This window comes from Callorhinchus milii, unplaced genomic scaffold (genome assembly GCF_018977255.1).
Source record: "Callorhinchus milii isolate IMCB2004 unplaced genomic scaffold, IMCB_Cmil_1.0 Scaffold25, whole genome shotgun sequence".
In the NCBI taxonomy this organism is placed as follows: Eukaryota; Metazoa; Chordata; class Chondrichthyes; order Chimaeriformes; family Callorhinchidae; genus Callorhinchus; species Callorhinchus milii.
In genome coordinates this window covers 1844837-1868874 of record NW_024704766.1, presented here as the reverse complement: position 1 = coordinate 1868874, position 24038 = coordinate 1844837, and the positions used below count along the sequence as shown (strand labels likewise).

Genomic DNA, 24038 nt, shown 5'->3' with positions numbered 1-24038 from the left:
ATTCCTCCTCAATCCCCACCCCCCCACCAACACCCCAACCCACCCACCTCCCACCCCCACCCCATACCTCTTCCGGTGTCCTGGCTTAGGCAGGACAACCCTACCTGGGGGAGAGAGGTGCCTCCATGTGACGACAGGTTCCGGGCGTCCGATGGCGAGGCAGAGTAGGGTCACATTGCTTCCCTCGTTCACAGAGATGCTGTTGGAGATATTGACGATCTGGGGCGGCACTAACAGGGGTCAAAAGAGAGAGAAAAAGACACGAGGATTAACGTTCCCGTTCGGTTCGGATAGGCCAGTCCCTCCGTTCGTCAGCCGGGCGCCACCTTGGTAGGATCTGCCTTTGTCCTGAAATAATAATTTATTCGCATTTGTCAGAGATTAGTAATATCATTTCATCTCACAGCTTCTCAGACAAATGGAAGTCTTTAAAACCTAATTAGATTCTGCCGCACGTACAGCCTTTTTATCTTGAACTGTAGAAATACCATCAAATCTGCAGCACCTTAATCTTTATTTACAGTCCAATCGCGAAGGAATATCAAAGTTTTCGGACGCAATCTCTGTGGGGTGCGGGGGGAAGTTCCGCCAGATTTATTCCAGTTTTGCAGCGTTTTTGGCAAATTGCTGAATTTATTCTGAACTTTGAAGTTGTTCTTCTGGTTTTTTTTTCTTAAGAGAAACGTCAAGAAAAGCGGCTTCGAAATCAAGATTAAATTTAAGAATTCGCCAAAACATTCTGAAATAATAATAATCGCGTATCGTTATTATGTTCTGAAATAATAATAATAATTATATATTGTTATTATACTCTGAAATAATAATCCTTGTGTTTGATATAGCGCCTTATCACACGGTTGAGACGTCAAAGAGTGCATCAAAGAATATGTTGTAAAATGGATTGACTGTGTATTTCGTGGGTAAAACTAACGCTAAGTTTAAGCAAACACGAAAGAAATAGAGTAAATCTACGAGTGGGTGCAATTTCTTCCCATTGTATGAATCCAATCTGTTCGTGAACTCTCCCTCTCCCTCCCCGATGAATTTGAAACCTCAGTTGATCTATTCAACGAGGAAAGGAAGTCGTCGCTTTATTTGGCTTCTGCAGTGTATTAAGATTTCATCCCCAGTCTGCGCGCAAACGACAGTGACACCGAACAGAATGAACAGCAGATAATAGTCAATTATTTGTTGAGTTCAATGGATAACACCGCCGCCTGCCAACGATGTTCGTGCTTGCTGGTGTGCTGCAGCACCTCTCTATTGTGAATGGTGGGTGAGGAGATGTTTTCAGGCTCTCTCTATTACTCCCACCTCATTTCATACCACCAGCCATCCACAGCTATGGTGGCTATTTTTAGCCGGAGCTGCTAAAAGGCACCAGCTTATTCAGACGTGCTGCACTTCGCAGGCGCTGGAGTGGGCCCCGCGATCCCACCGTTACAAATCTCAGACCGCTCGAAATTGTTGGGACGTTCTTCGGACCAGGCTTCAATTTTGGGAGCCATCCGAGAATGTTCCCGCGCAAGGCAGGCACGTGGCTCTGCACTTAGAGCGCCCGCCTCGCAAGCGAGGGGACCCGGGTTTGTTTCCCGAGCGGGGCAAAACCTTAGGCAAGTTTCCTTGCTCGTCTCTGTTAACCTAGCAGCGAGCAGGAACCCGGTTGCTCGTCGATTGGTGGATTCCCTGATGTTCCAAATCAAAGACCCAAATTCAGAATTCGCCACAATACCGCAGATTCTTGAACGTTAAGGCAAAATCTGCCCATGGGCTGAGAGTAGGTGGTTATCTGGCTGATGTTCACACTTATGTCGGGCAAAACAATCTTTGTCTTGAAGTGAAGAGAAAATGGTCCGAGAGAGGTTCTCCGAGTCTGTACTTTCATCCTTAAACGTAAGCATCAAATGAAAGGGTCACAGAGCCAACGCTGATTTATCTGCCAAGCTTCCAACAGCAGATCTGAATTGATGTGTGAGTTTCAAGACCCACAGCGAATGTTTCATCATTGTGCTGCTGTTAACGGAACAGAGATCGCAATCAGCCACGTGTCATCTGGCAGTTACTGTGCACAGTGCTATCCGCTCGCTCTCGATTCTCCCCCCAGCCTCACCTCCCCCCGGGGCAGGATACCGAGAGAGGAGTTAAGAACCTACGAATTTGCTGGCGAAAGAAGACCAAGGTCCATCTTGGCAGTCGTTGGACATGTCGTGTCCAAACTATATACTGTATCCAGAGATGTTATTTTCGATAAGAAATTTCTATAATGGCCGCAGACTGGTTTACGGCTCTGCTGGGCTCCGAATGAGTCAGTGAGTGAGTCAGTCAGTCACACAGCGAAACATGACAGAGGAGAAAATGAAAGAAAATCTCTGTGTTCCCAGCAAATAGATAGATAATGAGGTAATCGCCCAGAATGTGAAGAAATAGAAACACAAATAAATAAATAAATAAATGGTTATTAATAACTACAGGGAGCAGCAAGTGTTCAATCTGGCGTGTGTGTATAATAATAGTCAGAGTCTGTCCCGCTCAGTTACACAAATCTCTCCTTCATCTAATACTCTCAGTGAAAAGCATGAGAATGTGGGCGCTTTATCACAACGGCTGTTAAAGCCGAGGCTATGACAGCATTTAACAGGGAATTGGATCAATATTTGCGGAAAAAAATAGTGTTAAAGGGTGCAGGAACACAGCAAGGATTGGGATTAGAGAGCTCCTTGGAAAGCAATCCGCAAACAGCAGCACATTATATTTGTATAACGCCTTTCACATCAGGAGGACGTCCCAAGGCGCTGGACAGTCAGGGTTCCGGACCCGAGCTGAAACCCGGTTTCTTCTTCCCGCTCGGTAAACAGAGGTGTGTGGAGTTTCGGAAACTTGCCTAAGGTTTTGTCCTGCCTTAGAATCGAACCCGGGTCCTCTCGCTTGCTCTTTGCTCTTCCTCCAATACTGTGCAAACGCAGTTCGTAGGCAAGAGACCCGTGGACCTCGGGCGAGAAACATACACGTGTCATGTCCCAAATGATCTATTTTCAACCCGAGACACTATTTCTTACAGGAAATGATATCTGGGGATACGGTAAATAGTTTGGGACATGCCATGTGCAAGATGACTGCCAGGTTGGTGGAAGGTGAACTGGATGGACCTTGGACTCCTTGCGCCCAGCAGATTCTATATGCTCTTATTTTCCCCGTCTCCGAACCAGACATCGAGCCACGATTTTCAATAAGCCACACTCACAACGGTAATGCACTTTTTAATTAACTCTCAATAACAAAATGCTGCTCGGTCCTATCTGCAGCTATATTTTTATTTCCTCTGAAGAACTGATAAAGCCGCTGATAACATACACTCATTACAATTGCTGACAGGCCTCATATTTCATATGTCCTTTATTAAGCTCCTCAGGCACATTTCTCCTAGGATGAATAATTTACTATTGTCTCCCCCCCACCCCCACCTTGTTAAATAAGTTGGCACACCTTTTTTGTTTTCTCCCTGAACCCATAAATATCATGATTCTGGCAAACAATAATTAAATATGTATGAGTTGTTGCTTCATATCTTTTGAAGGTGATAAGGTTGTGAGCACCGACCTTTCCCGGAGATGGCCTTGGACTCTTCGGCGAGAGAGGACAAGGCTGTGTGTTGAGAGCGAGGTGAGACTTCACCCCACGAGGGGAAGCCGCAGGAGTATGGACGACAATCTCACGGCAAACGAGACCCACACTGTCCGGGTTGGGAAATAACCGATGGATAATGATCTTTAAAAGGCACTTTTTTTTNAATCTTCAAAATAAAACCTGGCAGCAGGGGACAGGAAGTGTTGCGGAGTTTCTCTCTCCTGGTGTCCTGGCCGAGAATCCCTCAGGTTAAATTGTTCTTTCACTCAGTGGGACTTTGCTGTGTGCGAATTGGCTGTCGCGTTTACCTACTATTCACTGTTCTTTACAGTAAATCCTGTGAAAAGCTTTGAGATGGCTTCTTGACATGAAAGGTGGCACAAGACGGCAAGGATTTTTTTTTGCCACACACAACGGGTGAGAGACTCAATGGGTGAGGGTGGGAGATGGAGATTTGCTGTTGGTTGAAGAACCAGGCCTCCGTCCCTCGAATAATGCCTTATTGCACGTCAACACTGGATCCACCGCTGATCCGCACAATGCAAACAACTGAAAGTGAGTGTTTCTTCCCCAGTCTCCATTACTGACAGCAACATACAATAAATGACCACCTTTGCTTTTAAGTGAATACCATACATTATCTGCTCGAGACAGAGGAGATAATGTATTTTCTCGGGTCAGAATGTCCTCCTATTCATTCCTATGGTAACCGGAGTAGCGATTAAGGGTAATTTTCTGTGCTGTCCATTCTCTCCATTGTGGGATTGTAATCTGTTCAGCGTTCAGTTTTCAAATAGCGCAGCCAGTGTGAATGTCTGTGAAGGACCTGTGTCATTGTAATAACAGCCTTGGATCATGACAAAGCCACCTCTCAAATCCTCCCTCTACCTGGCCCATCAGATTGATCAAAGGTTTAAATACCACATTGACAGCTAACTTTTGCCAACTTTAATTTCGGAGTTATGAAACCTCAGTCAAAGTTAGTTCTGACGGGGGTTTGAGTGAACTTACAAGAGTAGCAATTCCTCTTGGGTCAAGATTTACTCCATTATTAAACAACAATAATAATAATTTGTGGGGCACTGCTGTGCGCAATTGGCTGCCGTATTTCGCCCACAAAATGTACAATCAGTAAATCACTTTATGGTGTATTCTGTGAAGTGCTTGGAGTCGTCTCGAAGACATGAAAAGTCGCAGTGACAAAATGTAAGAATAAGTATTATTATCATTATTACCTGTACATTTCAGAGCCTCTTTTTTAACAATGGCAGAGAAGTAGCTTCGAAGTTGAGTCTGAATTTTGCCAAATTTTGGTCTCTCAGAAATACTGCGTAAATATAATAATAATCCTTGCATTTGATATAACGGCTTATCGCATCGTCGAGACGTCTCAAAGCCCTCCCCAGGATATACTGTAAAGTGAATTGACTGTATATTTTGTGGGCGAAACGCAGCAGCCAATTGCGCACCGCAGCGTCCCCACAAACAGTCGTGGATTGAGTGACCACATTTTTATTTCTTTATCTTATTTTTGAAGTGTATAATTAATTTTAAGCACATAATTGAGGAAACCTGTATAGATCTGAACATGGTTCGTCCGTGGGCTGTTAGTCTGGTCTCCGTTTGAGAACCCAGTCACTTTACACTTAATTTGGAGATCAAAATGAACCACAAGTCTCCTTTGGATTGAATGAAAAAACACACTAACTTTTACTGAAATTCACGGTTGAGGACATTCACTGAGCTTCCTGCTGCTCGGTGTAGACTATAGGCCATTAAATTTCCAGTGGCCCTCAGGCTTTCAGCCACGGGCTTAAGAAATCTTTTACGAGATTCGCCCAAGCTGACTGATTATAGACTCCAAATACCGAGAATACGGCAGGAGCTTTTATTAAGGCAGCCTCCAATTGGAGGTCTGTGATGTGTCTGTTGACCTTTCCTAGTAATTCATAGAATCACAGAATTATACAGCACAGAAGGAGGTCATTCGGCCCGTTGTGTGTGTGCCGGCTCTTTGCAAAGATTGATCCAATTCAATCCCTCTCCCCCGCTCTCTCCCCATAGCCCTGCAAACTTGTCCTCACCAAATAATTATCTACTCCTCTCTTAAAAGTTGTTATCAAATCGGCTTCCACTGCCCTTTCAGGCAATGCATTCCAGATCCAAACAACTCGCCGTGTGACAAAATTTCTCCTCCCCTCCCCTCCATTTCTTTTATCAACTATTTTAAATTGGTGTCCTCGGGTTACCGACCCACCCGCCAGTGGGAATAGTTTCTCCTTGTTCACCCTATCGAATCCCCTCATCTTTGAAAACTTCTATTAAGTTCCTCTTAACCTTCTCTGCTCCAAGGAGAATAATCCCGTCTTCTCTCGCCTCTCCTGATAACTGAAGTCTCTCATTCCTGGTACCATCCTGGTCAATCTCCTTTGCACCCTGTCCAATGCCCTGACATTCTTCCTCACGTGTGGGGCCCAGAAGTGAACACAGTCTCTGAGGCCTCACCAGTGTTTTATAAAGGTTCATCATAATTGCACTGTCTGAGTTACAAGTAGTGTCACCGTCATGGAAACTCTCCACAAAAAACCGTGTACAAACAGCACTAAGTACAAAAGTGGCCTTCACATCCCTTACTTCTCACTGTATAATAAGCCTCGGATTTAATACAGCGCCTTTCACATGTCAGGAGGACATATCTAAGCACTTTGCAGGATAAAATGTAAAGTGCAGTGACTGTACTTTGTCGACAAACATAGCAGCCAATTTGTGCACAACAACATCGTGCAAACCAGCAATGAAGTGAGTGATCAATTTTATTTGGAGGATTTGTTGGCCAGGAGACCGGGAGAGAAAGAGAAAGTCCCTTCTGTTTTCCGATTAGTGCCTGGGGATCTTTCAAGTCGAGGCAGACGGGATCTCGGTCATGAATTGAATGACCAAACTGTCAGAGTCCATATACCAACAGACACAAGGACCAGGGCTGAGAAGATTGCTCTACTTCACAGGCTTCAATCGTGAGAGTGGGCTGTGAAATGATGGAATAAAATTGACATTTATATGGTGCCTTTCGCATAGGATAAGCTTCACAGAGACAACAGGGAGTATCGTGATAGCAATGGAAGGAGAATTTAAAAGCATTGACCAAAGGCACGGCCAAGGAAATAGGATTTTTTCAAGAAGGTTTTGAAGAGGAGAACAGACAGAATAAAACCGTCTCTAATACCTCACAGACAGGGAAGGGAGCGAGGCCAATTGATGTCTAGGAATTGCTGTGAAAGAGTTCTGAAGAGCGAGGTGAACACAGACTGACCAGCTCACTTCCACTCAAAATCCAATTTACTCGGTAAAACCAGCAGTAAATAGCGAGTGGGACTTTTCTATCAGCCGTCTGTTAATTCCAACCTTTTCCTGTGAAAACTCGGAGAAATAAACACAGACCCAAACGCTTCCTGCTGGTGCTCAGTGCCTCGACAGAGAAGGGGAAAGATTTAATTTTAAGAGAACATGCTGCAAACCTCCAGCAGCCTCTGAATGCTCCTCAAGAGGAGCCAAGCCGGGCACAACAAAGTTCCTCTTGACAAGTGTCCTGAAATCCAGGCGAGGTGCTGTCTAAGCCTTTGCAGCAACTGATCCATAACATTTGGCTTCTGGTCTGACTTCTGCACAATTTATTCATAGAAAAGGAATTTTTACGGCAAAGCGGTTCAGTTGAAGTGTTTCGTTCTCCCACACATCCCACAAGGTAGACAGTAGCCTTGGGATGGGAGTGTTCACAATTCTCCGTGTTCGGCGATAGGAAGCGGAGGGGCCAAGTGGATTGACTGTGTGTTTGTGGGCGAAATAATTACAAGACAATTATTACGATCAAAGTGCTCCTTTTTGGTGTCTTATCAGCCGGTTAAATCCTCTTTAACGGCGCGTAAACCTCCTTCTCTCAAATCTACCGTGAATTTAACCGTGAAACCGCAGCTCACATTGGCAGGAAATCATTCACCTTTCAGTTCACATTCCATGCGATGTCCCTATGAAACATAGCAATTTTCCTTTAGTTGATGAAGACTAAGCCATGAAATTCAACAGCTCCTTAATTCAACACAATCATTGTTGCTCAAAACTCAATTTTTATTGATTATTATTATTAATAATTATTATTATTTAAGCCTCCATCTTGACCACTGCTTATGCACAGATCCATTCCCTTCTCCCCTGACTCTGAATTTCACCACATCCAACAGTAGAGGCTCAACACCCTGGTTGGTTTAAAACTGTAGTGACTGTATTTGTGGGCAAATCGCAAATTTGCTCATAGCAAACGCAAGGACTATTATTATTGTTAGACAAAGTGTGAAGTTACATGATTTAAACAGAGGGTCATTAACATGACCAAACACAGTGTTTGAAGTGGATTCTATAACAGCTTTTGAAAGGGTTTTAGGTAAAGAATTGAAAACGGGCAAAGAACGGGTGGCAATAATAGGGTGTGGGGAACCGGGCAGGGCAGGGGTGCCGAACGGACAGCTCTTTCAGAGACAGAACAAGTGTGAGAGCCTGCCTGTGTCCTGTAAAATACAGTGATTTTAAGACACGGCGGCAAATTATATTCGAATGTCTAACTTAATACAACAAGTCTGCTAGAAAGAGGCACGAGCCTCATTGGCTTGCTAAGGCAAGCTCAACCCATTTAATCAAAAGGTGATTAACGTTTAGCTCGGTATATTCCACCTTACAGTCAGCAAGGAGACATGACTTTGCTTCATTACCTCTTGCACTCAATAAGCCCAATTACTGCCTGGACTCATCCATCTCTGGGCTCTTCACATCGATTCTATTATAATGCCTGAGCTCTCAAAGAGTCAATGTTCTTCACACGTGCGCACACACGCACAACACACGTATACACATACAACACACACACACACACACACACAACACACACAGATGGCTTCGTTCCATTCTTGTTGGGAACGTGTGTTCGGTTTCTGGTCACCTTTCAAAATTTGGCTGTGCTCTCCTTTGCCAGGCCGGACACCATGGAGCCAGTTCAACCCCTGAGAGACCTCACTTTCCCTCCCCAACTACCCACACCCCCACCAACACACACACCCACACCCACCCGCACACACACGGAACAATCACAAGTTGGTTAAAAGTCTAACAACATAAGAACACAAAGAGGCCACTCAGCCTTTTCCACCAATTTATTAGATTACATCTTTTCTCCACATTAATACTCTTATTTCTCTCTCTCTCTCTCTCTCTCTGTCTGTCTATTTATCTACCTGTCTCTCTCTATCTATCTACCTCTCTGTCAACCTGTCCCTCTCTATCAACCTGTCCCTCTCTGTCAACCTGTCCCTCTCTGTCAACCTGTCCACTCTGTCAACCTGTCCGCCTCTGTCAACCTGTCCGTCTCTGTCATCCTGTCCCTCTGTCTTCCTGCCCCTCTCTGTATGTCTGTCCATCTGTCATCTCAATTAATCCTGTCTCTATGGACCCTTTGGATTGTGCGTTCCACATTCTCATGGCCTCAGTGTGAAGATTGGCTCCTGATCTCACATCTAACCTTAGCTCTAACATTAAGAGGATGTTCCCCTCTACCAACATTACACCAGACAACATTCGCCCACTCTGAGGAGTGAGGTGATATATAAACTTTGGTGTAATCAGATATCTAGTTCCCCATCCTGAATGCATGGTGACAACATGTGTCTGCCCCAAAATGGCAGGTTCCATTCCATTAGTGCCTATGACGGCAAAGCGTCTCAAAGCGTTTCAATCGCTTTGCATTTTTAGGTGAATTCAGCAGCCAATTTGTGCACAGCAATGGCCCACAAACAGCCAGGAAGCGAGTGACCAATTTATCCAGGAGATTGATGGCTACAACCCTGGGAAAACTCTTGTTCTCTTTTCAAACAGTGTCTTGTCTCGAGATAATTAATGTCCATCTGAAAAGAAGGATTGGATGTCACTTTAACCCAGTCTGATCCACAGCGTGGCAGCCTTGACATTCCCAGCCGTGTATTAAAGTGTCAGCCTGGAATATGCGAGTTCAAAGTCCTAACATAGGGAATGAACCTTCAGACTCAGAGCCGAGAGTGCTAACAAGTATGCCTCGCTGACACCTAATGTTAGACCAATCTTTCATACAATTATACAGCACAGAAGGAGGCCATTCAGCCCATTGTACCTGTGTCGGATCTTTGAAAGAACTACCAACTAGTCCCACTCCCCCCACTCTGTCCCCATAGCTCTGCAAATCTGTCCTCATCCCTTTGGTCTTGGATGAAAAGCATTGTCACTTACAGAGGAGTGCTCAGTTAAGAGTAATACGAATACTGAAGAGGTGTTCACTACAGAGTCACTCAATAGGAACAGGAGTAGGCCATTCAGTCCCTTGATCCTGTTCTGCCATTCTATTAAATCATGATCTATATTTCAACTATCTATATTTATTTATATATTTCTTCCATCTCCAGAGGAACAAGTTGAAATCCTTGTCCTCACCTTAGAGCCCTACACAGGTTTGTTCCGCTTTACCTCTGTGATCACCTAAAACCATACCAACCTGTCCACTCCCTCTGCCCTGCCTTCGGTCATCCTTCCTCCTCCAGCCCCTTTCCTCTCTGCACCCTGCAGATGAACAGTCTGTAAATGCTCTCTGTCTACTTATTTTCAGATATCTTATTTGAGATATTTTCAGAATCTTTTAATCCTAATCCCTCGCCCTTTTTGCCAATACCCCTTAATGCCTCCCCAACCTGAGTGTCTGTCTCGTCTATTGCCCATTCCCGGTGCCACTTTACATCTTTATTTTCGATATTTCTCTTCCTCGTTTCCCTATTAAATGTCTATCGTGGGTCAGTGAGATTTCACTGGACTGTGATACATTTCAGAATGTGTGACACCACATATTCCTCATCACACTGCAACCTCCGCACTTTACAGCAGCTCCTTCACTACAGCCAACACATTCTGGGCTGCAGACATGAAGATGGATGACAGCCCCTGTCCTATTATTGTACTCTTCATGCTCCATATTCTGCTCAAAGTTGTGTCCTTTCCCCTCCCCATTGATTCTATCACTTTCTCCCTCTTACAATTACCCTTTTAATGTTTCTGGGCATCTGCTCAGTAAGGTGGGAAATTGAAGGGCTGGCAAATGGAGCATCTCAATACAATGCTTCACGTCCAGGCCAGAGGCACAATGCAACTAACTCACTTTCTTGTGAATCTCAATCCCCCCCTCAATTCAACTTAAAGGGGCATTTCGGGAAACCAGACTCCAAGAGGACGTGAAGTATTCGTATCTCCATATTTATAATCCCATTTAATAAGACATGCATTCGATATAGAGCCTGATGATGTTGTTGAGATGTCTCAAAAAGCTTCACAGAATATATTGTAAAGTGAATTGACTCTGTATTTTGTGCGCGAAGCTTGGCAGCCAATTGCGCACAGCAGCATTCCACAAACAGTCATGGATTGAATGACCACATTTTTTTTTTCCTTTTTTATTGAGGGTTTATTGAATCAGGCTGACACCTTATTCTTGTTTCGAAATAGACAGATAGATATTCTATATAAATTCCAGGTAGATTCAATAACCTATCATTCTATGGATAGTCTATGAATCATGACTAATGTTTCCAACAAAATCTCGTCTTTATTCAGGTTTCCCCACTCTTCATTTCATCCCATAATTGAAAACAAATGTGCAGGGTGATAAGTTTCACATCAATGTTAGATCCCGTTGCCTTTGGCTTCCAAATGGGATGCATAATTCAAATTGACCTAAGGCTAGCTCACGAGAGAGAGAGAGAGAGAGAGAGAGAGAGAGTTAGAGATCTATGATCAGTTTTCCTCAATGTAATTACTCACTCATGTCATTAGGAACAATCATTTGGTGTGGAATGCATTTTGAAAAGTGCTGACAGCATTTCACCCTGTCCTGTCCGTTTGATCAGTACTAATGCATACGCATGAAGCCATCAAGACGGTTCATCACCATGAAAACAATTTTCAGATCAATAAATACTTCAAAACAAATCACAGACTCAGCCCAAGAAAGATTACAACTGCATTCAAACCTCCCGTGAGCTATCCTCCGACATCAGTCAGTGAGCAGCTGGTGGCGGAGTCAGAAGGGTGAGCAGTTAGGCCCCGTTTCAGAGCTTTGAACACACAAGTAAAAGTTGCCACCCCATCCCAGTGTTGGAAGGTGCCCTACATTGTCAAAGGCGCTGTAGGGCTCGAGGGACAAGCGGGAAGCTGGAGCTAGTCAGGCGGAGGCAGTGGGTAGCGGGTTGGGGAGTAAGCAGGTCGGAGAGGTAGGGAGGTTCCAGTGCATGAAGTAATTTAATTAATATTGTGGATCAACTCTGGATTATCTGTGTTTTCATTCAGCTGCTCTGAAGGAACACATCCTCTCACATATACCCCTGCTGGTCAGGTCCCTGCTATTGATTTCCTCTCACTGTGAGCCCTGCTCTGGTGCAGCTTCAATTTCATCTGAGAAAATTGAGACATCATCAAACGTACCGCACCACTTCAAACAGCGAGAGTTAGATACCCGAGGCATGACATTACACCCAGGCTTAACCTGCGAGACCACTTTGCCTTCAAATTTAAGACTGTGCAAAGTTCTTAAATCCAGTCTTAATGAAATCCAGCTCCGTGACTCTATCACCCCCACCTCCACTGGCTCCCCATTCTCCCCCGGAGAATAGAGTTCAAAATCCTCGTCCTGTATCCATTTCTACACTCTTCCCCCCCAGTTATAAGGCAAAGGACTGCGTGTGTGTAAGTGAGGAGTCAAGTGGATGAGCAGATTTCATTACACTGAGCGAGCAGCTATTTCTTGGGATCAATAGTGCTCAGAGATGAAATCCTCGCTGGGTTATTAATAGCAACATCAACCTTATTTGCAGCATAAACTCCCCTCTGCTCAATACTTCACCCACTTAAGATGGGAATATTAAAAGACCTGTTCGAACAGGAGGGGTCACAGCTTCAACATCCTCCCGTAGAAATGGAATGAAACGGGGTGAGGAGGGGGGAGAAACAGAGTCTCATTACAAACCGTTGCTCGTGATGTAAGCAGCTCTGCCCTCATTACAATCTGATCAAACTGCGGGGATGAGATTCCAATTAGATTCCTGCACAGACGTGGTTTAAATTCCCCAAAGGCTGATCGGGCCGATGCTGGAGATTGCCGAGTTTAAATAAAAATAAGTACAATCTTTGACACAGCGCCTTACCGTGTCAAAACAACTCAAAGCGCTGCGTGAGAGTCACTGTACAGTGTAGTGACTGTGCAATTTGCAGGTAAACGCAGCAGCCAACATACGCACAGCAACATCCCACGAACAGCTACGAAGTGACCAGGCCTCCCTCTGCCTCCCTGTCCTCCTGGTTCGGGTGGATGTTAAACATTCCATGGCGCTGTTCAAAAAGAGGAGCGAGTTTCTCTCTCCCAATGTCCTGGCCAACAATCCCCCAGATAAATTTGTCATTCAGATCATGGCTGTTTGTGTGACATTGCTGTGTGCAAATTGACTTCTGCATTCGCCCACAAAGTACCCGCAGTCAATCCACTTTACAGTGGATCCTGTGAAGTACTTTGAGACGTCTCGATGATGTGATAAGACGCTATACCAATTGCAAACATTATTATTACCATCACAACAGATGTTACTTCTTTTTATAATGGATCCGCAGGAGAATAATAAAGAACATGGTTCAAAAGAGTTAGGAAATATCTGAGAATTCACAGTCAGCTGTTCCTGCTGTAAGAACTCACCATCTTTCAGGTAAAGTAATTGCAGTCACGAAAGAACATATAGATTCCTCAAACTGAGAAATATGTTTCATTTTTCTTTTTGTTGGAAAACATAACTAAAAATAGCTCTTTCAAAGAGCCAGCACAATGGGCCCAAAGGCCTCCGTCTGTGCTGTAGGATTCTATGAAAATCGAACTTACAAGAAATAAACGGAGGCAGTTACGGTTATGGAGGAAGAAACAGTCCCAACACACACTCCTGTGGGCTCCACCTGTGCAGGATGACATCCAATCCTCTCTGGATCATAGAAATTTAAAAGCAGAGAAGAAGGCCAATTGGCCCATCGCACAGATGCGAGCTGACGATGGCAAATAGAGAGCAAGATAGAGGGAAGAGAGGGCAAGAAAGCGGAGGGAGTTCAAGCAAGAAACTCATCTGCATGCTGCACAGATGTAGCTTTAACCCCAGGTATCTGTCCTTGGCCGCGGAGAATGCATTGGGGATATTAACAATTGCATGATTACCTGTGGAACTCCATCCCCCAGTGCCTTCGCCACTTCCTCCCTTTCCTCCTTCAAGGCCGGTCTCAAGACCTTTCTCTTCGACCGTGTCTTCAGCTCCCCTCTCGACTCTCTACCCCCACCTCCCTCCCTTCCCTCCCCTCACCCTGACCATTTCCCCCCTCCTCGCTCCCTCCCTTGTTGTTGAATAATGAATATCGTAATAAAAAAATAAATTCACTTTAATAAATCCGTGTTAATAAACAATAATGCCTGCAGCCTAAAACATTGTGGCCTCACAGGTAATTATTGTCAAGGGCACCGGAGACCAATCTGAGCCCATCCTCATTCAGTTCCTGTTCCTCGAATGCAAACCCAGGAACAAAATGCCACAAACAGCCATGAGGCAAATGACAATTATTTTCTGTGTGATTGTTAGCCCTGACACCAGAAGAAACTCACTTTACTTTTATCCTATTATAATAATAATAATAATCCTTGCATTTGATATAGTGCTTTTTCACGTCTTCTAGACTTCTCAAAGCGCTTCGCAGAATATACTGTAAAGTGAATTGACCGTATATTTGTGGGCGAAACGCGGCCGCCAATTGCACACTGCAGCGTCCCCACAAACAGCCATGGATTGAAAATAACCAATTTATTATTACTTTTTGTTTATTGGAGGGATTATTATTAGATGTGTGGGGTGAGAAAACTTGCCCAAGGTTTCGCCACCCCTGCCTGGAATTGAACCCAGGTGTCTCGCTTGCCAGGCGAGAGCTCAAACCACTGAGCTACCGGACTCCACATTTATTTTATTATGAGGATCTTTGACATTAGAGACCAGGGCGTTGAAATGAGACCTCCTCTTCGAGCTATATCAAATGCAAGGATTTTATTATTAATTCTCTAAAGTCCTTCTTCATCCAAACCTCTCACTCTCTCTCTCTCTCTAACTCTCTGTGATGGTGTGAACACATCCACCAGGGGCAGATGGCTGCTCACACTACTTATTTGCTACGTGTGCAGCGTGTTTCAATGGGCCGGAGAAATTCGGATGATCAACACATTCGCTATCTGCAGCGAACCTGGTGCTATAATCCGTCACTAAACTTGTCGCCTGTTAATAAGCTCGGTATAGATCTCCGGGCCCCACTTCTCAGCCTTTCCGGACGTCCTCGATTTACATTCGCAAAAAATCGTTCATTTTTCCATCGCGCCTCCATTGGCGCCCTCGCAAATAACGTTCGCTCGTAATGCAGTGCTGTTGCCGGCTAGTCGCTGTCAAGAATCTCAACCAGGCTACGTTACCAGCAGCGCGGCATCTCCATGTAAAATCCTCCGCGGAGCGCTCTCTCAAGATTACATTTTAATGTTAAGCATAATCCTTGCATTTGATATAGCGTCTTATCGTGTCTTTGTCACTGTACTGCAAAGTGAATCAACCGTACATTTTGTGGGTGAAACTGCGGTGTCTGACAAACAGGCGTGGATTGAGGGACCCAATTTTTTATTGAGTATTAATGTCTAAAAGAATATCCAATTTGCTAATATTAAAATGGCTTTGAGGCCAGTATACCTGCTACCTTAAGTTTGAATTATTTCTAATTATTATTTCTGCCGGGTAAACTCCAGCAGTGGCTCAATGTGCACTCTGGGATCAAATCGGACTTTCACTAATCTGTGTCTAAACTCTCTGGGGGACGGGTGGGGGGGAGCAAAGGAGTGCCTTGGGGAGGCCTTGGGGAGAGACTGCATACTCCATACCAGACATAGGAAAAAATTCAGTACAAAACTGAAAACTTTCAGTGGTTCAGTTTGGCTACTCGCAAGGATATGGTCGTGGGTTTCCATGCGTCAGGCACTGGGGATGACCAAATAAAATGGAGCTGCATTATTTACAGTGTTGCTACTCTGCCCTGACCCTCGACCGAAGCCTTATCTTCTAGGATGTGATGCTCTGTGTTTGATATCTATTATTTTAGCCTCCAAAATATTGGGTGTGATGCACCCGGGTGGATGTTTTCGCAGAGCACTGCTCGTTTCAAATGATAAGGAATCTTTACTCCAGTATTAATGAGCCGGTTTCCACGTTAACTCTTTCAGGCCCACAGTCTCGCTGCTCCCCCCTGCCGACACCGACTCGAAAACGTGGAAGAGTTTCACAACAGATAAAAACCCACCACAATCCTTGCCTTTGATACAGGGTCTAAAACGCCCTCAAGGCACTTCACAGGGAATTACTGTCAAGCTACAGTGACTGTGTATTGGGAGGCAAATGCAGCAAACCTTCTGCGCACACTGCTAGTTCCCACAAGCAGCCGACGAGATCGGGAGATCAATTTATCGGGAGGATTGTTGGCCAGTACTAACTCCCTTCTCTCTTTTTCAAATAGTGCTGTGGGATCTTTAACGTCCACCCCAACAGGAAGCCTGACCTCAGTTTGAATGACACCTTATCTGAAAAATAGCACAACTTCCCAAAACAGAACCTTGGGATGTTCTCCCAACGTGAAAGGCGCTATACAAATGTAATTTTGTATTGTGTTGTATGGAGATCTGGACTGCGAGCTTGTCAGGACCTAGGGCTTGAACCCACAATCTTTTGACCTGTGAACCGAGCCAACAAGCTATCTGTGGATGCTCTGACATTGAAACCAAAGTCCTGGCGAATTGACCGCAAACTGCGGGAAGGAAGGTTCCAATGAGAGCGCTGGGAGTCCTGAAGCCGTGGTGTAACAAAGAGATATCCCAAATCACATGTTAATCAGACTCTGTAGAACATTAAGCCACTCCTAATGCTTGGAGGTGGTAACTCCTCCACATTCATCAGTGTAAGGTCATGCCTGACCGTGATTTGTTTCTGCAGATTAGCAGTTCATTAATCACAGAAGCACATCCCCTGATAATCCACCCAGGACATTGACTCCAGGCCAAAATGGAGCCAGGAATGTAAGAGTCATTGCGGATATTCATCGCTGTGGAACTGTGTCTGACTGAGTGCTTCACAACATCTGGGCACAGGAAACAAATTGAGCAGTTATCGAGGTTAAGTAATTCCGTTCCACCATTGCTTTCAGCCACTACGCCCAGAAACACCGTAACATACTCCCTCCCTCCCTCCCTTCCTTCCTCCCTTCCTCTTCCTTCCTTCCTTCCTTCCTTCCTTCCTTCCTTCCTTCCTTCCTCCCTCATTTTCAAGTTGCGCCTGAAGACCTTCCTGTTCGACTTTGGCTACGGTCACCTCCCCTTCCCCCGGCTCGGAGTCGTGCTCCGCCATTGTCAAGCGCTCTGGGACGTTGCCCCGCCCGAGGGGCGCTACAGAAATGCAAGTTGTTGTTGTTAAGCTGCCGACAACAACAACAACAACAACAACTACGTGCAAGATGCAGCACTGACATCACTTCCTTCCTGAAATGACATGAGCAGTGATTCCTGTAGGCAGACGCAACCGCTGATTCCCGCACAGTAATGCCCCACACATACACATGAACCGTATATCCAATTTAGAAGGAGGCAGCTCTCTGGGGAGAAACTCTCTTCACTTTTTGCGAACATTTTGCAGGGAAACGAGACCTCCAGTTTAATGGTCGTTACGCCTGATCGCTTAATATGAATATAAAATGCCTCCGCTCAACCCATGACTGTTTGTGGGACGCTGCCATACGCAATTGGCTGCTGCTTTTCGCCCGCAAAGGTCAATCCACCTTACCGTATATTCTGTGAAGCTCTTTGAGACGTCTCAACGACGTGATGAGGCGCTGTATCAAGTGCAAGGATTATTATTATTATAACCTACAATCCCCAACAACATTCCGACACACAGATAAGAATGATAGCCGTGTGAGGTGATATACTTCCAGTTAGTAGAAAGAGTCACCTCTTGCACAACTTGGATATCTTATCAAGGAATGCCTTAAGAAATGCCACAAATTAGCCTTCATCAATATGCAGAGTGCAATGCAATATTAAACTACTGATTACACTAAACATTAATTACTTGAACACTGTACCTGAATATTTTATGTTAATATATATTGCATGGGCTAAAATATTAATGCAACTGTGGAAAGCCAATAAAGTACAACTGTTAAAGAAATTGTGAAGTAAACGTCTTAGTAGAAGCACATAATTTCTAGACGTCTACAAGTGCCTTCATACCCTGGCACCTCCCACCACTCTGACCTGTTTACTCCACAACCCACTACCTGGTGCCTCAGCTCGACTGGATCCTGTCTCCTGCTTGTCCCTCGTGCCCTCCGTTCCACCATCGGTGGCCTCACTTTCAGCCACTACGCCCTGAAACTCCGGTACACTCTCCCTCGATCCCTCTCCCCCTTCGCCCCATCATCAGGTCTCGCCTGAAGACCTTCCTTTTCTACGGACACCTCCCCGGGCTGGGCATCGTGCTCCGTCACTGCGAAGAGCTCCTGAAATCTGCCCAGCGTGACTGTTGTCGTCGTCGAGGAAATGATGAGTTAGGTGATGATTGCTTTGTGATTGACTGTAAATCACAGCCAGTGAGTTACTGTTTGAGACCCACACAGAATGCGGCTACGTTTTCCTACAGTTGTCGTAATTTTGCAATTGTCGTTAAGTCTGCCTACCAGAGCTTCCCGTAATAAACAAGGGACTATGATATCAGGAAATCTACCAATCGCCATGGAGTAACCCATAAGATTGGTTCCATTCTGCGAGATTGATTATTGAATTGCCTTTCAGTATCAAACTGAAAATAACGCTGTGAGTTTCAGCACAGCACAATTGGAAATAGATTTGATGGGAATGTGTTTTATCTTGTTTGTCGGTCAGAGTTGGAGGTTAGTGGAGCTGCTAACTTGGTGCCTCCAGCAAGGTTTCGAGCAGAGACAGCAAATACACGTAAGGCTAGAGTAGCCAAATGCTTACCTCACTGCGACAATCTCTCTCACATCAACTCTCTGAATAACCAACGTTCGCCTACAAAACGCACAAGACTTGTCGTACCCTTTGATAAAGCCCTCCCGATGCGAAAGGCACCATATCAAATTTCACCCACAAAATACACAGTCAATTCACTTGACAGAGAGTATTCTGCGAAGCGCTTTGAGACGTCGCGAAGACGTGATAAGGCGCTATATCAAATGCAAGGATTATTCCTATCGTTATATTATTATTGTATCAAAAATACAAGGATTATTATTATTATCATCACAAGCGCTCGTTTTCCTCAGCCAAATCATTAAAGCTGAATGCTTCAGGTGTCGTTTTCCCTGTTGTATTAGCAAAGACTTAATGTTCTGGCCTGCGTCAAGCAATTTTTTGTCTCCCGTTTTGCTTTCCTTTTGTTTATCTCCCTCGTCCAGACCAAACAATTAACTTTTTGCCATCAGCAACGTAGTCATTGATACAAACCCAGCAGAGTCTAAGGAGGATATTGGCCACACGGCAAAAGTATAGGACATAATTTTGCAGATTTACTAATAATCAGAGTTGTTGGGATGGAGTACACCGTCCGAGGAGAGTGGTGGAGGCGGAGGCCATTGTGGTTCTCAAGAGAAGTAATAAAAGTAGTAATAATAAAAAAAATATACCTTGCATTTGACTATAGCGCCTCATCACATCCTCGAGACGTCTCAAAGCCCCTCACGGAATATACTGTAAAGTGAATTGACTGTGTATTTTGACTTCCCATCACTGTCCGTGTTTGCGTTATACAACAACACCACCAAAATGACATTTATAGAGCGCCTTTCACGTCGGGAGGACGTCCCAAAGCGCTAAACAGTCAGGTGTCGGGGCCCGAGAGTGGGGGAGGGGTGGTGTAGCGGGGAGGGAAGGCAGAGAGGTGGGAGGGAGACCAAAGGCACGGTAGAAGAGAAGGGTCTTGAGATCGGCCTTGAAGGAGGCGAGGGAGGAAGAGAGGCGAAGGGACCGCGGGATGGAGTTCCAGAGAGTGGGATGAAAGCCCGGCCACTGATGGTAGGGCGGGTCGGGCGGGAGACATGGAGCGGGCAGATTGGTAGGGAGTCAACGGATCAGAGAGGTCATGAGGGGCAGTGTGGAGAGCGACGAGTAGAGAGGCGGGGTGTGGGGGATGAGGGGGAGATAATGTCACTAACGGTCCATTGCACCCTCCACTCCTCTCCCCCTCCCCGCCCCAGTTGCAAATCCTGTCTCTACCACTGTGTTGTACCCTCTGCCCAACCCTGCACTGGAGATTGGCGCTTTAAGTGCTCTGGGATGCTATCCGCCTGGTGGGTGGTGGGGGGTTGGGGGGAGCACTACATAAATGCAAGTTGCCATTATCGCCCTCAACCCTGCGGCTCAACATCCCTTCCGACTCCGAGCCGAACGGAAAATCTTCGCCGGCTTCTCCAACACTAATATTTGGCTTTCGTAAGAATTAAACTAAAATCCTCCAGAGTCTAAAGCCGTGCAGAAAATGATTAGTTAATCAGAAACTCACTGCGCAGCATTTTAGAATAATCCCAGCTCAGCTCCTTACTCCATCCAGAAACTGCCTAGCGTACACACACTGGCTGGAAATAGAATTCCCTTGTTACCGTTGATGGATTGAAAAGAGCGCCACGTTACGCAAACAACAGAACAGAGACTAGGAAACGCATTAAGCTAAGTACAAACTAATACTGCGCAGCCCTTCCCGCTATAAATAGAGTCACTCCCTCACTGGCTATTGGCCCACAGGTCCACACTTCAATCCACTTTCACCGTTCAGTTAATAATCCGCTTACTGAACAACTCACGGCTGCCAGTTAGTGTCCATGACATGATAAGGCGCTGTATCATATGCAAGGTTTATTGTTATTACAGTGTGTGTTTGTGTGCGGGTGGAGGGTGTGCCCGAATGAGCGTGGGACTGAGAGTGTAAGAACGTAAGGGTTTACTGGACGAAAGAATACCGAGGTCTCTCTAGTTCACCTTCCACCATCCTGGCAGTCATGTCCCAAACTCCATACTGTACCCCCAGATATTATTTCCTAACAGAAATCCATCTCATTTGTTCTTAAATGTGTGCGCGCGTGTGAGTGTGTGTGTGTGTGTGTGTTGCGTGAATGTGTGAGAGTGGTTGAGTGTAGTTAAGCGACTGCGGGCGTGTGCGCGTCTTTGATTGAAACTATTCGCTCATCTACAGACAAGATTTATTCCATTCATTTTGACAAATTCAGTAAACATTAGGAGCGGAGTGAAAGCTCGCAGGCAGTGCCAGACGCAGGCAGTGCTGTCAGCGTTGTAATATGTGCAATTCGTGCTTTTTTACCGAATCCCTGAGTAACAAAAAAATTCACTTTGCCGTCACTAGTCAGAAGCGCTCTCGGGGGAACGGAAGGTGCGGACGCTGGAATTTCCACTCGCACCGCGGGTCACCAGCCAGCACACGCTTACACACTCGTTCACCCAGGCGGACGTACAAAACCGCTACACGTCCGTTCGCGCAGGCGAGTGTTAACGGCTTTACACCGTTGCTTGTGCGACACACTTGTAGCAGCCTTACACACTCACTCGTGCACACACGGACGATTGTGTAACGCTGTTACGCACTCGCTCGCGTAGGGGATTGTGTAAAGCTCTTACACACTCGGCCGCACGAGTGCACCGCTGAGCAGAAGGACATAGGGTCTCATCCCTCGGTGATTGGAAGGGGCGGAGTGTTGCACGCGGCGGGGGGCGCGGAGAGATGATTCCAGCCGGGGATCAGAGAGAGAGAGGGAGGGGTGGGGTGGGGGGGGGGGGGGGGAGAGGGAGAGAGAGAATGACAGCAGAGATGAGTTGGGGATGAGGATGAAAATGTGTAAATATTTTCCTGCACTAACATCAGGGTAAACCACAAGTCACAGCAGGGACACACTGAGACACATATCGGGTGCCTGTACAGGGATGACGCGGAGACGTCCAGTGACCACACTCCACGACACCTTTTATACCCCAGGAAACATCAACCTCGAAGACAGTTCCACCAACAAAACACAAGCTCCTCACACGCTGCTCTCCCCTCACAAACACTTAGCTGTTTCCTATTAGTCTGTGGCCCTTGGAAGATGAAATGGCTTCAAATGGCCTAAATTGCTTCACTTAAAGCCGTTTACTGAGCGGCGACCACTGATAACCTTCTCTGCGCTCCTTAACATTGCTACAAGCTATTTGGTCCACAATGCAATCTCCCCAGTCATAATTCCCCAAACATATTCGGGGTATCCACAAGTTGCCAGACAGTATGATAAGAGAGGGCATCTCTGACTAACCACTTGTTCTGATTCAAGTCTGTCGCTCACACTCTGACTCCTATCAAAAGGACAGTTACATACTTACTCCTTCCTTTCAGTCAAGATATTGCTTTGATTCCTGCACCGTCTAACGGCTGAAATTAGTTCTGTGCTTTTTGGTTTTTTTTTTCTTCCCCACTTCCCCAGCGCAGCAATCAATGGTAAAGGCGCTGGGTGATGGGGAGAAGCTGTCAGTTATTCCCTTGACATCTCCTGCCCCACTTTTCAACTCAGCGCTGCAGCTCGAAACAGAAATAACTACATCTGGGTGGCCCTGTGCAGCGAACAGTGCTAATACACCCAGTGTAGCCATCTAGAACCCCCCCAACTGTTTCCTTTCTCACACTGGCCTCCGCAGGTCTATCACCCGCACTCCCCCACAAATATACAGTCAATTCACTTTGCGGTATATTCTGTGAAGCGCTTTGAGACGTCACGAAGACACGATCGGGGGCTATGTTGAATGCAAGGATTATTATTATCCTTTGGTGCATCCTAAAGGATTGCTCTGGGTTTGTTTTTCCAATCCCATTTGTGCAATGGGTCACAGGGCCTCCTGCTGTGCTATGGATTTAACAACAATCCTTGCATTTGAATATAGCACCTTATCACATCGTTGAGAGACATCTCAAAGCGCTTCACAGAATGCATTGTAAAGTGGATTGATTGTAATTAATTAATTATTTAATTAAATGTAATGAACACAATACAGTGGGAAGCCATTCAGATAGATTTTTTGTCATCAGTGTCTGCGATTGCCCCCTCCTATGAATCTTAAACTCAATTCCCACTGTACAATGTAATTTGTGTAGGCAAAGTAGGCAGCCAATTACACACACAGCAATGTCCCCCAACTTAACATCCTATCCATGACGACACCCCCAACAGTCTATCGCAGTGTCAGCCTAAACTTTGGATAGCAATCCCAACGGGGCTCGAACCTTCTGACTCAGAGGCGAGATTTGCCATCGACTGAGCCATTTGTGTCTGTCTTACTGTCCCAATATTAATGGTCTCCAACTGATTTAAACCCATGAGCCAATAAGCATTTTAGACCCCATTAATCAGGTTAAATTCATTGTGATTGCCTTGCAAAAATCAATTTGGTATCTTTACGTCCACACGTTTTGAAGAATCCATTACTGGGTGTTTCTAAAGCTAATTATTATCGAGTGGGAATTTAACAATGTTGGATTGCTTCTTGCTTCAGCAAAATCTCTTGAATAAATAATCCAGCTACGACCTCCCTTCGGAGGAAATATGTGAGGCTTTGAACGCCACCCTGTGTCCGTAGGCTGAAAGTGCGTCCGCGTTGGAGAGGTTCGTGATAACAATAACCCTTGCATTTGATACAGCGCCTTATCATGTCGTTGAAACATCTCAAAGGGCTTCACAGAACTTACTGTTAAGTGGATTGATTGTATATTTTGTGGGCAAAACGCAGCAGGCAATTGCGCACAGCAGCGTCCCACAAACAGTCGCGGATCAAGTGACCAAATTATTATTATTAATTTTTTGAAGGGATTATTACCCCGAGAAAAGTAATCCGCCAAATGACTATAACTGGGTTCCTACTTACTGCTGGGTAACCAGTGTGGCCTAAGGAAACTGGCCCAACGTTTCGCCCTGCCCGGGAATCGAACCCAGGTCTCTCGCTTGCGAGGCGAGCGCTCTAACCGCTGATCTACAGGACTCCACGACTGGAACAGATTCACAAGATCGCAAGGTTGGTCTGGGCCACGGAGAAGTCCCCTCAGCACCTCAGATCTCATCGGAGAGAAAAAGGAAGAGAGAGAGAGAGAGAGAGAGAAGGGAGAAAGAAAGAGAGAGAGAGAAAGAGAGGAAAAAAAGCAAGAACAAAAGAAAGAATA

At 45.5% G+C, this 24038-nt stretch overlaps 1 protein-coding gene across 6 annotated transcripts in view; it reads right to left on the bottom strand.

Moving 5' to 3' along the window:
* The window catches only part of LOC103180278 (opioid-binding protein/cell adhesion molecule homolog), a 546144-nt gene that overhangs the window by 53863 nt on the left and 468243 nt on the right, over window positions 1–24038 (bottom strand). For 5 of the 6 annotated variants that reach the window (XM_042343963.1, XM_007896040.2, XM_042343961.1 and 2 more), the window contains one exon: window positions 105–230. The exons of the other annotated variant lie outside the window; for it this stretch is intronic. In XM_042343963.1, the coding sequence (XP_042199897.1) occupies window positions 105–230 (126 nt within the window). The remainder of the gene's footprint in view (window positions 1–104; window positions 231–24038) is intronic. 6 annotated transcript variants of the gene reach the window in all.